Source organism: Ovis canadensis, chromosome 24 (genome assembly GCF_042477335.2).
Source record: "Ovis canadensis isolate MfBH-ARS-UI-01 breed Bighorn chromosome 24, ARS-UI_OviCan_v2, whole genome shotgun sequence".
In the NCBI taxonomy this organism is placed as follows: Eukaryota; Metazoa; Chordata; class Mammalia; order Artiodactyla; family Bovidae; genus Ovis; species Ovis canadensis.
This window is the reverse complement of record NC_091268.1, coordinates 34,239,026-34,255,690: the sequence shown is the minus strand read 5'-3', so window position 1 is coordinate 34,255,690 and position 16,665 is coordinate 34,239,026. Positions and strand designations below refer to the sequence as shown.

At 37.9% G+C, this 16,665-nt stretch overlaps 2 protein-coding genes across 5 annotated transcripts in view; one reads left to right on the top strand and one right to left on the bottom strand.

Moving 5' to 3' along the window:
* Positions 1–16,665, bottom strand: part of ANKS4B (ankyrin repeat and sterile alpha motif domain containing 4B) — a 48,495-nt gene that overhangs the window by 9,102 nt on the left and 22,728 nt on the right. For all 3 annotated transcript variants that reach the window (XM_069570297.1, XM_069570296.1, XM_069570295.1), the window contains one exon: positions 1,844–2,085. In XM_069570297.1, the coding sequence (XP_069426398.1) occupies positions 1,844–2,007 (164 nt within the window). In that variant the 5' untranslated portion in view covers positions 2,008–2,085. The remainder of the gene's footprint in view (positions 1–1,843; positions 2,086–16,665) is intronic.
* Positions 5,070–16,665, top strand: part of ZP2 (zona pellucida glycoprotein 2) — a 32,837-nt gene continuing 21,241 nt past the window's right edge. The window contains exon 1 of one of the 2 annotated variants that reach the window (XM_069570292.1): positions 5,070–5,113. The gene's annotated coding sequence lies outside the window, so the exon portion shown is untranslated. Of the gene's footprint in view, positions 5,114–5,326; positions 5,458–16,665 lie in introns of those variants that run through there. The other variant, XM_069570291.1, reaches the window with a different exon arrangement.

The window sequence follows — 16,665 nt, the reverse complement described above, 5'->3', positions numbered from 1 at the left end:
TAGTTTATGTTAGTTTTGTCATACATAAAGGCCATAGTACAATTTGTGTAAGAAAATGTTTCAGGCTTACAGAGAGAGAGAGAGAGCATAGGAGAACATCTAGGCCTTCTCATTTAAATTGGACCTTAAAATGGGAAAGGGTTTTCAGCACTGGTTGTGAAATTGTAACTGACATCTTATACTTCCTGCAGAGGTGATATACTTTGAGTAGGTGAAGAAAGTTTGGGAGAAGAGGAAAGATGATACAGTGTTACAATCTGGAAGAGTTTGGCTGAAAGGGTCGGGGTAGAGGGTGATGTCTAGAAAAACAGAAGTTAAAAGGAAAAGTACAGCAGCTCCACTCACTTCCTCATTTATAGTCTTCAACTCAGGAACTCTCGCCACCTTTGGTTCTTTAACTCCTTAAAGTGCCTCTCACTTCAATAAAGGATGCCAACATCCAACATCCTGTCAAAGCTCAAACTTGATCCTCCTCTTCTTTCTACTCACTCAAAGTTCAGTCAATTATAACCAATTCTACATCCAAACTGCCCTCCATCCACATCTCTCTGTTCCCACTGCCACTTTTCTATCCAGTTTGCCCCTCATCTCAACCATCCAAACAGTCCCTGAACATTTTCTTTAACTGCTATACAACTGCCTGAGGAAAATTTCGTAAACAAAAAGCTACCAGGTGGCTCTCCTGCACAAACCCACCACAGTGCCTTTCCGTATCCTTAGGGGAAAGTTCAATTCCTTAAAAGAGTCTACAAGACTCTTGTGTCTGGCCTGCTCACTTACAACTTGGCCTATCCCCACTCAAGCCATATCCAGCCACACTTGACCTTTTCAGGGCCTAGAATACAGTGCTCTTCCTCAGGAGAAACACTTCCTTCCACCTTCATCTGGCCAACTCCTTATCATTCAAACTCCAGTTTAGATGCTCAGGAAAACCTTCCCTCACTACCTAGATTAGGATACCTGTCTTATTTATTTAGTGTTCTCTCTTTACCCCTTTATAACACATTCATGACATTTCCTCTCTCAAATATATTTGAAGATGGGAAGAATCATACTTCTCTCGTTGATCTAGCAAAATGGCTGACAGAGCAGATATAGGTATTAATAAATACATACATTATATATTATTATGTATAAATTCACTTGCCTCCTTTACTCACATTTCCTTTTTTACTTTCTTTAGTCTTCTTGGAGTTATAGTTGTCAATGGTGACTAGCCCCTCCAGCAACACGTAGAGGGCAAGAGCTAGCTAATTTCTGCTTTAGAATTTGAAGGGAGAGTATATGTACATGTATGTATTTGACAGCCAGAGTGGTAATTAAGATAATCTGAAGGTCCCTTTTATAGCTTATAAAGCCAGAAATTCCATCTAAGAACCAAGAGCTTGCACTTCGATTGAGTGTTTTTTTTAAGGCTATGGGATTTTAATGGCACAGATGAAAAAAGAAAAAACAAAAAACACATCATTTGTTCCAATTATACTTGACGTCTTAAAACCTGGTAGATCACTGATCTTTTTAAAAGAGTCAAGCATTTACAAGTCATGGAAAGAAGTTTTAAAGCCACAGAATTCAAATATCTTACCCTCAAGGGAAATAACAGTGACTTAGAGTTCAGGACTTCTGTGTGTGTGGCTCATAAGGGATCAGCCACCCCGTGGTGCAGTTCTCAGTGTGGAAAGAGAATTTATCACTGGGAAATTTTCTCATTTCCTCTAAAAAGGCAATTTTTACACAGACTAGAATGAGAGCAAAGTATTTTCACTAATTCCCTGCCTCTTGCTCCTATCTGCAAAATCCTCCCATAAACAGTTTCCAGTCAAAACCATTGGGTTGAACTTACCCTCTGCTGCAGATTATTTCTAGGGCTTCCAAGTTCCCATGGTAGGCTGCTAGGAGTGTAGGAGTCATGCCATCTTCATCAGAAAGATTCAGATCTCTCTTCGTAGCCTCCTTCAGAAGTTCCAGGTAACTATCACTAGCAGCTTGGTGATAGCGAGTGGACATTTTTCTGCTCTCCGAAGCTTTGCCAAATATCACTGTCTAGGCGGAACAGGATGTCAGTGAAGCAGCCTTCCTACAAAGCTGGTTAATCAGTGACAAGGAACAGTGTCAGCCAGGGCAAAGCTCACTCCAGCCTCCCTCCATGGAAAGCAGCCAGTACGATTCACAGCACTGAACTTAGACCTTTTCTCTCTGGAATAGCCATGACATTGAAAATTGAGGACTGCTATGTTCATCTTGAATGTCTTAAAAGAGACATTTTTCTTGTCTCTTAACAAGTTTTGAATGTAATATTGGTCATCTAGGCACAGAATGAAGAAAATAATTTCAAAACAACTCAGAACTAGGCTAGCTCATTGGAGCAGTCCATTTTTCTAAAGTGCTGTACTGAGGTATAATTTACACATTATGAAATTCATCCATTTTTAAGTGCAAAATTCAATAATTGTTACTAAATTTAGAGTTATGTAATTGTCATGATGAAACCAAGCAGGCCCCTGTAGGAACTTCCCAGAGACAAACCCTCTCCTTACCACTCCACTAACTCTTGTTTGTAGAAAAGCTGTAGCCTTCTAGGCCCTTTCCAAGTTCTAAAGAGCAAATTTAATCAGAGAAGTGAGAAAAGGTAGAAACAAAGAAAAAGTCAAGCAAAACAAAGTAATAGTTTAGCCATAAAACAAAGTCAAGGGCATTTAGTTCCTCCTTAATGCTTATAGATAATATCCTAAACAACATGCTTGAGCTATTTTGTAGACACTAAACTCCTCACTAGGTGGAAAAAGTTAACTGCATGCTGACCATCAACACATAAGACTCCAAACCAGTTGGAACCAGAGGTTGATGACTGAGATTTTCAAAATATCACCCTGTTACTTCACCAATAACCAATCAAGAACTGTGGATGAGCTGGTCACACACCCTGTGACCCTTTTCTTCACACTGTCTTTACAAACCCTTCCCTGAAAGCCACTGGTGAGTTTGGGTCTTTCAAGTAAAAATTTTTGCTTGACACCCTGTGTGGCTCAGATGGTTAAGTGTCTGCCTACAATGTGGGAGACCCGGGTTCAATCCCTGGGTTGGGAAGATCTCCTGTAGAAGGAAATGGCAACCCACTCCAGTATTCCTGCCTGGAGAATCCCATGGATGGAGGAGCCTGATAGGCTACAGTCCATGGGGTCACAAAGAGTCAGACACGACTGAGTGACTTCACTTTCACTTTCCCTGCAATAAATGCTGCATTTTCCTTCACCACAACCTAGTGTCAGTGGATCAGCTTTGCCACACAGACAGTGAGCAGACCCAACTTCTGTTTGGTAACAACCATAATCCAGTTTTATAGTATATCTGTAACACCTCAAATATCCCTCATGCTAATTTGTAATCACTCTTCTTTCTCACTCGCAGCCTCAGGAAACCACAAATCTGTTTTCTGTCTCTATAGATTTGCTATTTGTAGGTATTTCATGTAAATGGAATCATACAATATATAGCCTTTTGTAGCTTCACATAAATTTTTGAGGTGCATGCATTTTACAGCGAGTAACATTATTTCCTTCCCTTTTATTTCTGAATAGTATTCTGCTATACTAATACACCAAATTTTCTTTATTCTTTCAACAGTTGATAGACATTTGAATTGTTTCCACATTTTGTTATTATGAATACTGCTACAAGTTTTGGTGTGGACATATACTTTCACATATCTAAAGTATAAATCAACAAATGGAATTGCTCAATTATATGGCAATTTATATTTAACTTTTTAAGAAGTTGACAAACTGTTTTACAAAGTGACTGTGTAGATTTTCATTTCCATCAGCAATGTATGAAACTGTTCAGTTCAGTCGCTCAGTCGTGTCTGACTCTTTGTGACCCCATGGACTGCAGCACACCAGGCTTCCCTGTCCATCACCAACTCCTGGAACTTGCTCAAACTCTTGTGCATGAAGTCAGTGATGCCATTCAATCATCTCATCCTCCATCGTCCCCTTCTCCTCCTGCCTTCAATCTTTCCCAGCATCAGGGTCTTTTCAAATAAGTCAGTTCTTTACATCAGGGGGCCAAAGTATTAGAGCTACAGCTTCAGCATCAGTCCTTCCAATGAATATTCAGGATTGATTTCCTTTAGGATTGACTGGTTTGATCACCTTGCAGTCCAAGAGACTCTCAAGAGTCTTCTCCAACACCACAGTTCAAAAGCACCAATTCTTCAGTGCTCAGCTTTCTTTATGGTCCAACTCTCACATCTATACATGACTACTGGAAAAACCATAGCTTTGACTATACAGACATTTGTCAGCAAAGTATGCCTGCTTTTTATTTTTTTTTATTTTTATTTTTTTTAGTTTTTTATTTTTTAAATTTTAAAATCTTTAATTCTTACATGCATGCCTGCTTTTTAATATGCTATTGAGGTTGGTCACAGCTTTTCTTCCAAGGAGCAGGTATCTTTTAATTTCATGGCTGCAGTCACCATCTGCAGTGATTTTGGAGCCCAAGAAAATAAAACGTGTCACTGTTTTCATTGTTTCCCCATCTATTTGCCATGAAGTGATGGAACTGGATGCCATGATCTTTGTTTTTTGAATGTTGAGTTTTAAGACAGCTTTTTCACTCTCCTCTTTCACCTTCATCAAGAAGCTTTTTAGTTCCTCTTCACTTTCTTTCATAAGGGTAGTGTTATCTGCATATCTGAGGTTATTGATATTTCTCCCAGCAATCTTGATCCCAGCTTGTGCTTCAACCAGCCTGGCATTTTGCATATAAGTTAAATAAGCATGGTGACAATATACAGCCTTGATGTACTCCTTTCCCAATTTGAAACCAGTCTGTTGTTCCATGTTTGGTTATAACTATTGCTTCTTGACCTGCATGCAGATTTCTCAGGAGGCAGGTAAGGTGGTCTGGTAATCCCATCTCTTGAAGAATTTCCCACAGTTTGTTGTGATCTACACAGTCAAAGGCTTTGGTGTATGAGACTGTTAGGGAAATTGAAATGGAGAAATTCTTGTTCAGTCTTCAGAAGCAGGAGAGCAGGCTTCTGACCTTGCTGCTGACCTGCCTGTACACTACTCAGACTCCATGCCTGCCTGCAAGCACAGAAAGCCAGGTAACCCTTTAGATAAGAAAGTAAGTGGCTCTTGGAATTCTTGAGCCCCTGGAGGTCTGGCCAGCCACATGGGGTCTAACGAAACCCTTTGACTCACAAGATAAATGGCACTGTAAAAAGGTTAAAGTAAAACAGTAACTGCATTTTAGTGTGCAAACTGATGATGATATCAATTTGCAACCTGGGATTATAAGCAGGAGCCCCCGAAAATGCAATTTGAAATCTCACCAGTGGAGTGGATACACTGCCCAAGGTCATTTCCTAACTGGGACTCCACATTGCTGTTTACGAGGGACTTCCCAGTGCTGTTTAATTCTGGATGTTGGTCTGTGCAATTTGGTGATGTATGTGCTGTTAATTCTCTCTATTGTTTCTTGCTTTTATTTTAATGACTGTATATTGAAGTTAAGTCAAATAATCTTCTACAAAAATTCAGATTGTTCATTTGTGTGTAATGAGTGGTTTCTTTTGTTAACAAATCCTTTGAATCTAAAATGAAAGTAAAACTTTTGGCAAAACAGAGGCTTTAAGCTTTTTCATATCCTTGCAGCCTTTATTATTTGCCTTTTCATTTAAAGTTATCTTAATGGATGTGAAATGGTACCACTGTTGTTTAAATTTTTTTTTCATAATAAGTAACAATGTTGATAATGTTTTAAGTGCTTATTAGCTATTTTACATTTAAAAAAAATTTTATTAGGTTGTCTTATTATTATTGAATTATAAGAGTTCTTTATATGTCCTAGATAAAAATCCTTCATCAGATATAGTTTGAACTTAATGAAAATGAAAACAAACATTTCAAAATTTACAGGACACAATTAAAACAGAACTGGGAGAACTTTGCAGTTTTTAATGCTTATGTTGTCAACAGAAAAGAAGAAAAATCTCAAATCATTAACTTAAACTTTTGTCTTGTGGAAATAAGGAAAAGAACAGAAAAATCAGTGTAAATAATGAACATAATATAAAACCAAAACATGGTTCAAATATATCTGTAATCAAAGTAAGTGTAAAGAGGCCAAATTCACCAATTAGAAGATTCAGCCATGTCTTATTTGTAATAGACACACTTAAAACATAAAATTGCAAAAAAAAAAAAAAAGTGAAAGCAAAAAAGGGAAAGTTATATCAAGAAAATACTAACAACAAATTGGTATAGCTATATTTGTATCAGACAAAAAGGTAGTTTAAGCCAAACAATTACCAAGGATAAAGAGATAGTGATGAAAGGAAAAATTTATCAAGAAAATATGATAGTTCTAAACTTGTATGTACCAAATAATATAGCCTCAAAATAGAAAAAAACAAATATTAACAGAATTTAAAGAGAAAGAACAAATCTGCTATCATAGCAAGAGATTTTAACATCAGACTTAAGATTAGGAAAGGTATAAAAAAATTGAATACAATTAAAAAGCTTTATCTAACAAGCCTGTATAGAACACTGTATTCAATAGAAAATGCATGTTCTTTAAAAGCACACTGAGAATGCTTGTAACTTTCTGTTATATGAAATAGAACCTAATAGAACCCATGCAGGCCTCAACAAACATCAAATAGTAGGTTTCATGTAGATCATATTCTCTGAAGACATTGCAATAAAATTAGAACCCATTATCCTTATACAACTGTTTAACTGTTACATGTTTTTTGTGATATAACTTTTCCATCATTGTCATCATCTTGCATGTATTTTTTCTTCTATTTAATGCATTATAAATATTTCCCATGTTGTTACAAAATATCTAATATGCTTGGATAATAGTTGGTATTGATGTGAAGGAGGTATATATTTGAAGTCTGTAACTGTTTATTCCTTATCTATTTTCATTTAAGTCTTTATTCTGCTGCTGCTAAATCACTTCAGTCGTGTTCGACTCTGTGTGACCCCATAGATGGCAGCCCACCAGGCTCCCCTGCCCCAGGGATTCTCCAAGCAAGAACACTGGAGTGGGTTGCCGTTTCCTTCTCCAATGCATGAAAGTGAAAAGTGAAAGTGAAGTCACTCAGTCTGACTCTTAGCGACCCTATAGACTGCAGCCTACCAGGCTCCTCCATCCGTGGGATTTTCCAAGCAAGAGTATTGGAGTGGGGTCTTTATTCTAAGATAAATTAAACCCACTCTGAAAAAGCAAAAGCTTTCATCTGAAAATCCTTACAATAGTTAGCTTTAAAGGTCAATATTTGTTTCTTTTTTTTTTTGGTTTCTATGAGAATAGTGGAAGCTGTAGAAGCAAAACCTGGAAGGCAACATTATTTATTTGTTTTTTTTTTAAAGGAATCTTTTTTTATCCTAGAAAAAGTTAAATATCCAAATATGACTGTGGACCTTTTCAGAACAAGTTAACATTGTTTATCATTTCTGCCTGAGCCACTAAAATTTAGACACAGTTGCATTCATTAATGTACTCTAAAATAGAAAATCATATGTAACCTGAGAAAGGGCTTCTCAAAGATAAACAGATTAATAGAATACTCTGTTCTTCTATACAGTATTGTGTTCTATTCTATTCTACAGTGATAGAATGCTAAGTGCCAATCATAGAAGGAGTCTGCTGACAGATAAAGATCATAATGGTGATAATAATGATAAGGATGATGAGAAGAGGAGAAGAATAAGAATTAGGGTAGAAGCAAAGGAAAAGGAAGCCAGAGCAATTATAAAGGAGAGGAATAAGGACTGCAAGTGGAAGACAAAGAGGAGAAAGAAGAGTTTCTCAACTCCAGTAGTACTTATGACTTGGACTTAAACTCTTCCTATGAAATGGTAAAAAACTGAGATACACACACACACACTCATATATATATTTGTTGTTGTTGTTTAGTTGCTCAGTCATGTCCAACTCTTTGCAGCTCCATGAATTATAGCCTGCCAGGCCCTTTTCCCATGGGATTTCTCAGGCAAGAATACTGGTGTGGGTTGCCATTTCCTTCTCCAGTGCATCTTCCTGACCCAGGGATATAACTTGGTTTTCGTGCATTAGCAAGCATATTCTTTACCACCACCTATATACATAGGCTTCCCTTAGCACCCTTTGGCATTTCCCTAAGAAAACTTCCTAGAGAAGATTGGATGGGAAGGGAGAGGGAAAGCAGAAATAAATCTTTCTGAACTTGAAACTCCTCTTTACCTTATTCCTTAAAGAGGAGGTTGAGAAAGAGTTGAACTTGGAGCTAGATAGAGTCCATATGGTCTAATGCAAGTTATTCCATCTATTTGAATCTCTATTTCTTTGTGGATAAAGTTGGAGGAGATTGTTCATGATCCTATCATCAATTCCTTACGAGCGGTTGGATAATTGCATGGTAACTGTGACTTCTGACTATATTTTTCTTATGGAAATAAGTGTTTGAGTCTGTTCCAGCAGTATGCTGCTATTCTTTAGGAAAGTCAGAGAAGACCTGCCATACATACAGAGATTTTGAAGATTAGACTTAAGTGGTGATGACCATTCCCTGTATTGGTCTTCTAACTAGCTAGTTAAGGCTCTCATCAACCTTCCTGTTGCAACAAACCCTGCTACCCACATCTCCCTTTACTCCTGCAGTATTAGTATAACTTTAGTGAAACGTCCTGCAAGTGACTTCTGTGTCACTGGTTGCTGCTTAGGTTCAGAGGAGTAGGCTCTATTTCCTTCTTTGTTTTTCTAAAACTCCAGAAACTTAACCTGTTACCAGGATCCCCAAGAATGTAATTCTGAGAGCCCTTCTGCCTAGATACCACTTCTTTTTGCCAAAGACTTGTAGGAAAACAGGGTTAATGAGCTTCCATAGACAGTATTTGCAGAGATCCTCTCACCAGTGGGTCTCCTTTTCCCCACAGAGCAATGCCATTTTCAACTCTTCATTGTTGTGTTTATAATTTTGTGACCTCTCTTGTTTAATAGCAGCTACCTGATAGCTGCTTCCCTGGTGGCTCAGAGGTTAAAGCGTCTGCCTCCAATGTGGGAGACCTGGGTTCGATCCCTGGGTCGGGAAGATCCCCTGGAGAAGGAAATGGTAACCCACTCCAGTATTCTTGCCTGGAGAATCCCATGGACAGAGAAGCCTGGTAGGCTACAGTCCACGGGGTCGCAAAGAGTCAGACACGACTAAGCGACTTCACCCTCACCTTCACCTGATAGCTGAGTGGTCTGAACAGGAGTCCCATGTACCATGAAGGCAATCCTGGTCAAGTAGCCTTTGGATGGAGGATTTATTCAGGACTCTGATCTATCTATATAAGAGAGTTGTATATGATCCTTTGCTCAGGGAGAGGAAAAGAAGAGAAAAAGACTAGTGCTAGGTAATACTTCCAGTCCACCGCAAGAAAAGTGCCACCATGCCAGCAAAGTGGAAAACAATCTTCTCCTTTGTTCTGAAAAACCATTCACTGCTCTTTGGGAAAGAAATTCAACAGCTTGTGCAACCCATGTTTTTATTAATGAGATTGCCCCCTGAACCGCAAGGGATCTGGCTTTCAAAAGCACACATTGTTTTCTCTTCAAAGCTATTCACATCTAATTACAGAGGAAATTCCCTTGTCTGGTAGGGAGGCACAATTTTTATGTAGTAAGGAAAATGAAAAGATCCAAGCAGAAAATTTACTTTTAACAAGATTGCTTCATCTAATGAGTATCTGATTAGAAATTCTATTGAAAATAAAAGCAATAATAGAAAGTAAATGAAAATAAAGGGGATTACAAAAGCCCTGTTTTTAGCCAGAAAACTTAGATGAATCAGGCAAGGGCAGAACCAGGCATCATTAACACACAACTAACTATATGTGTTGAATGGGTTTATGATAAATATATCTGTTGCAGTAGAGACATTTTCATATGGATTATTCAGAAATGTCACTTACACGTGTATTTTTTCTCTTCATCACAGTACTAAAACTGTTGAACCTATTTGATGTGGACTTTTTCTATTAAAAAGAGATTTCAACAACCCTGCTTTTCATTTAAACTCATAGGTAACTCAAAGCACAAAGAAACTTTCTTTCCCACACTGAAGACCATTGGTGGTGTTTTCCTTTGAAACACTGTTAAACACAAACATGAAGCAATCAAAAGAACCATTGTCTTCCTTTTGCTTTTTCTTCTTCAAATGAAAGCATTTATGAAAATATTTAGGTGGATAAATGGAGTATTGAAATTATAATGTCCCTGAAGTATTGATGGGGTTTAATTTATTCACATAAGTTTCAAGACATTCAAAGTCCTTTTTTTTTTTTTTTTTTTTGCCAGAAAAACAGACAGAGCTGTTATTGTACCATCTGGTCTGCATGAGGCATATCTTGGCATCCCTTAACTGCACATTTTATAAATGCTAAACTCCAGATGGCAATACATTGTAACAGTGGAGAGCTTTATAAAGGTTTCCAAAAAACAAATTCTTCAAAATGTGAATATTAGATACTCTAAGCAGGGGCTATGAATTTAAATTTCATACTTGGATTAACTGACTTTGTTAGCTGGACAAATTTCCTTTTATCTAATGCCTTTTCCCTTTCCTAATTAATTGTGGTTTTAAGAATTGAAAAGCTCAATCAACATAAATCATATAACGTGATTCCTCACCCAAAGTTTAAGTTCTATAAAAACTTCAGAAACAGCGATCACTGGGAAACCTACATTAGCTGCCATTTTGTTTCAAGATAGCAGGATTATGACATAGGGGAGGTGTGTTATAGCAGTCTTAAAGCAGATTATCAAATAGCATTAAAACCATTTCTCAAAGCTGATAGTTAGACTGGGAAGACAGGAAAATGTGAATGTTGAGCATTGTACTGAAATAAAGCCAAAATACAGTAATAATTAAGAACATAGATTCTTAAGTCATAAAGGAAACTTCATTTCCTTAAATTTTTTTCTCTGTCATCTGCATTTTTCTTTTCAAAAATAAGGACAACAATTGGGATCTGGAGTTTTCATCATCCTGTACCCAAGTGGCTCAGTGATAAAGAATGTCTGCCAAGCAGGAGATGTAGGTTTGATCCCTGGGTTGGGAAGATTCCCTGAGAAGAAAATGGCAACCCACTCCAATATTCTTGCCTTGGAAATTTCATGAACAGAGGAGCATTGTGGGCTACAGTCCATGGGATTGCAAAAGAGTTGTACACAACTTACCAACTAAACAACAACATACCTTACAACACAGCAAAAAGAACATATATCTTATAGTCACACAGAGTTTTATTTCAATCTGAGAGTTTATAGTGGTTCTCTAAGGCTGCCACCTGATGTGAACAGTCAATTCACTGGAAAAGACCCTGATGCTGGGAAAGATTGAAGGCAAAAGGAGAAGAGGGTGGCAGAGGATAAGATGGTTGGTTAGTATTACCAACTCAAAGGATATAAGTTTGAGCAAACTCCAGAAGATAGGGAGAGACAGGGAGGTCTGGTGTGCTGTAGTCCATGGGGTCACAAAGAGTCAGATACAACTTCGCAACAACAACAACAAAGCCTGCTATAAATAGTATCTCAAACCAGGTGGCTTAAATATCAGAATATTTTTTCTTAGAGTTCTGGAAGATAGAAATCTGAGATCAAAGTGAGGGCAGAATTGGTTTCTTCTGAGGGCAATGAGGAAAAGATTTGTCCCAGGCCTCTGTCTTTGACTTATAAAAGGTCATCTTTCCCATGTCTTCACCTTGTCTTCCCTCTGTATATGTCTATGCCCAAATTCCTTCTTCTCATAAGGACACAAATCATATTGTATTAGGGCCTACCCTAAAGACCTCATTTTCAATTAATCATCTCTGTAAAGACCCTAGTTCCAAATACAATCACATTCTGATGTACCTAGGCTTTTTTGGAGGAGCGCAGGGGAGCTTCAACTTTAATTCTTGTCATTTTCATTTGTATGAAATATCTTTTTCCATCCCCTTACTTTCAATCTATTTGTGTCCTTGGCCTAAAGTGGGTCTTTTCTGGGCAGCATATTGTAGCCTTGTTTTTTTAATCCAATCTGCTACTCTCGGTCTTTTGATTGGAGCATTTAGTCTGTTGGCTTTTAAGGTATTGATAGATATGTATTAATTTCCATTTTAAATGTTGTTTTCCTATTGATTTCGTATTTCTTCTTTATCCCTTTGCTTTTCTGTTTTCCCTTTTGTGGTTTGATAATTTTCTTTTGTATTATGTTGTGCTTATGTTCTTTTTCTTTTGGTTTTTGTCAATCTATTGTATGTTTTTGATTTCCAGTTACCCTGTTATTCAAGTATATTAACCTTCTGTGCTTCCTGTTCCTGGATATCTGTTGAATTTGAGAAGTTATCAGCCATCATTTCTTCAAATAACTTTTCAATTTCCTTTTTACTTTCTTTTCTTTCTGGGATCCCTATTGTGTGTAGATTGGCACACTTTACATTCTCCCATAGGTCTCTTATTCTGCTTTCATTTTTTTCATTTGGTTTTTCAGTCTGTTGTTCTGACTGGGTGATTTCCATTATTCTATCTTTCATATCATTTATTCACTCTTCTGCATTATTCATTCTGCTATCATTGCTTTAGCTTAGCTTTAACCTTGGTGAACAAGTTCCCTAATTTTTCCTTTTACACTTTCTAGTTTCTTTTTATAGTGATCAGCATTTCTAATTCCTTCAGTATTTTCATTATCTCTTATTTTGAACTCATGTCTATTAGCCTGAACAGATCTATTACATCATTTGTTTTTTCAGGAAAATCCTCCTGATCTTTTCATCGGGAGTGGCTCCTCTGCTTCTTTTAGTTATGTCTCTTGTTCCATGAGTTTAGGAGAAACAATTATATACTGTGGTCTTGGAGGGGCTTTTTTCTAGGGAGCGTCCCTGTGTCATTTGTATGGATTTATTTTTCGGTGTGAAAGTTATTTTTAGTGTGTCTGCCTCCTGCCTCTTTCCTCAGCATTTGCTGGCCATTACCCCTTGATAGGAGGTGTGACTGGTGTTTTGGTGACCAGAGCCTGCACTAGACATTGAGCAGGGGCTCCTCTTTGCTATGTGGCTGTCATGACCCTGTCATGGGCCAGGCATGTTCCCTAGTTGTTGGAGTAGAAGCCTTCAGATGCATTTCTGAGCTGCGTTTCTGAGCTGCAGTGTGAGGTAAGTGGAATTGCAGTGCTCCCACTGGAAGAGGAGTTGCTGAGTATTCCTCTGCCAGAGCTGTTAACCAGTGACAGTGCTCTGTTGTGTTATCTGTCACACATTTTGCAGGCTTACAAAGTGCACCTCGGTTGGCACTGCCCTTGGCCCCATCTCATCTTTGGAAATGCTGGCAATGAACCCTGGTATCTACCAGTGTTCTAGAGGGGTTCTGTGGGAATTGTTCAGTTTGTAGATGTATTTTTGATGTTTTTGTGGAGGAGATGAGATCCAAATACTTCTAGTCCACCAACTTGATGTAAATGGATTAAATGCTTCAACTAAGAGATATAAATTGGCTGAATGGATACCAAAACAAAATCCATGTACATATTGTCTATAGGAGAACCACCTCAGACCTAAGGACACATACAGGCTGAAAGTGAGTATATGGAAAAAGATATTCCATGCAAATAAAAATCAAAAGAAATCTGGAGTAGCAATACTCTTATCAGGCAAAACAGACTTTAAAATAAAGACTGTTACAAGAGATAAGAGTTTCCCAGGTAGCACTAGTGGTAAAGAACCTGCGTGCCAATGTAGGAGATATAAGAGATGCAGGTTCAGTCCCTGGGTCAGGAAGATTCCTTGGAGAAGAGCATGGCAATCCACTCCAGTGTTCTTGCCTGGAGAATCCCGTGGACAGAGGAACAAAGAGTCAGGCATGACTGAAGTGACTCATGCACACACAAGAGATAAGGGACTCTCCATGAAGATCAAGGGATTGATCCAAGAAGAAGATATAACAACTGTAAACGTATATGCACCCAGCATAGGAGCACCTTGATATATAAGGCAAATGTTAACAGACTCAAAAGGGGAAATTGGCAGTAACACAACAATAGTGAGGAACTTTAGCACGCCCTGACATAGGTGGACAGATCATCCAGACAGAAAAGCAGTAAGAAAGCACAGGCCTTAAATGACACATTAAACCAGATGGATGTAATTGCTATTTATAGAGCATTTAATCTGAATTCAGCCAAATACACATTCTTCTCAAGTATATGGAACACTCTCCAGGATAGATCACAAGCTGGGTCACAAGGCAAATCTTGGTAAATTTAAGAAAATTGAAATCACTTCAAGCATCTTTTCCAGCCACAACACTATGAGATTAGAAATTAACTACAAGAAAAAATATAAAAAGCACAAACACATGGAGGCTAAACAATGTGCTACTAAGCAGACAATAGGTCAGTGAAGAAAACAAAATGGAAATCAAAAAGAATCTAGAGGAAAATGAAAACAAAACAAACAAAAAATGACAAACCAAAAGCTATGGGACACTGGAAAAGCAGTTATAAGAGGGAAGTTTACAGTTCTATAACTATGTTTCAGGAAACAAGAAAAATCTCAAATAAACAACCTAACCCTACCCTAAAGCAACTAGAGAAAGAAGAACAAACAAAACTCAAAGTTAGCAGAAGGAAAGAAATTATGAAGATCAGAGTGGAAATAAATGAAATAGAGATGAAGAAAATGGTATAAAAGAATAATGGAACTAAAAGCAGTTCTTTGAAAAGATGAACAAGATTGATATGTGCTTATTCAGATTCATCATGGGGAAAAAAAGGAAGAGGACTCAAATTAATAAAAGGAAAAGTGGAAAAGGAGAAGTTACAATGAACACCACAGAAATACAAAGAATCATAAGACTACTACAAGCAACTATTTGCCAATATAATGGAGAGTCTAGAAGAAATGGAGAAAGTATTATAAAGGTACGATCTTCCAAGAGTGAACCAAGAAGACAGTAAATATGACCAGACTGATAAGTACTAAAATTGAAATGGTGATTAAAAACTTCCAACAGGCAAACGTCTATGACTAGATGGCTTCACATGCAGATTACATCAAGCATTAAGAGTTAATACCTATTCTTCTGAAACTCTTAAAAAATTTCAGAGAAAGAAACACTTCCAAACTCATTCTATGAGGCCACTATCACCCTGATGCCAAAACCAGACAAAAATATCACAAAAAAAGAAAGCTACAGGCCAATACCCCTGATGAAAATATAATCCAGCAATAACTCTTGCATATATCCAGAGAAAACCATAATTCAGCAAGATACATGCACCTCAGTGTTCATTGCAGCACTATTTACAATAGCCAGACATGGAAGCAACCTAAATATCATCAACAGAGGAATGGATAAAGAAGATATGATACATATATACAATGGAATATTACTCAGCCAATAAAAAGAATGAAATAATGCCACTTACAGCAACATGGGTGAACCTAGAGATTATTATACTAAGTAAAAGTAAATCAGAAAAAGACAAATATCATATGATATCACTTATATGTGGAATCTCAAAAAATGATACAAATGAACTTGTTTACAAAAGAGAAACAGACTCACAGACTTTGAAAACAAACTTGTGGTTACAAAAGGGGAAAAGGGTGGGGGAGGGATAATTTAAGAGTTTGGGATTGACATACACATACTACTGTATCAGTTCAGTTCAGTTCAGTTCAGTTCAGTTGCTCAGTCGTGTCTGACTCTTTGCTACCCCATGAATCGCAGCACGCCAGGCCTCCCTGTCCATCACCATCTCCCGGAGTTCAATCAGACTCATGTCCATCAAGTCCGTGATGCCATCCAGCCATGTCATCCTCGGTCGTCCCCTTCTCCTCCTGCCCCCAATCCCTCCCAGCATCAGAGTGTTTTCCAATGAGTCAACTCTTCTCATGAGGTGGCCAAAGTACTGGAGTTTCAGCTTTAGCATCATTCCTTCCAAAGAAATCCCAGGGTTGATCTCCTTCAGAATGGACTGGTTGGATCTCCTTGCAGTCCAAGGGACTCTCAAGAGTCTTGTCCAACACTACAGTTCAAAAGCATCAATTCCTCGGCACTCAGCCTTCTTCACAGTCCAACTCTCACACCCATACGTGACCACAGGAAAAACCATAGCCTTGACTAGATGGACCTTGGTTGGCAAAGTAATGTCTCTGCTTTTGAATACGCTATCTAGGATGGTCATAACTTTTCTTCCAAGGAGTAAGCGTCTTTTAATTTCATGGCTGCAGTCACCATCTGCAGTGATTTTGGAGCCCAGAAAAATAAAGTCTGACACTGTTTCCATTGTTTTCCCATCTATTTCCCATGAAGTGATGGGACTAGATGCCATGATCTTCATTTTCTGAATGTTGAGCTTTAAGCCAACTTTTTTGCTCTCCTCTTTCACTTTCATCAAGACGATCTTCAGTTCCTCTTCACTTTCTGCCATAAGGGTGGTGTCATCTGCATATCTGAGGTTATTGATATTTCTCCCAGCAATCTTGATTCCAGCTTGTGTTTCTTCCAGTCCAGCGTTTCTCATGATGTACTCGGCATATAAGTTAAATAAGCAGCGTGACAATATACAGCCTTGACGTACTCCTTTTCCTATTTGGAACCAGTCGGTTGTTCCATGTCCAGTTATAACTGTTGCTT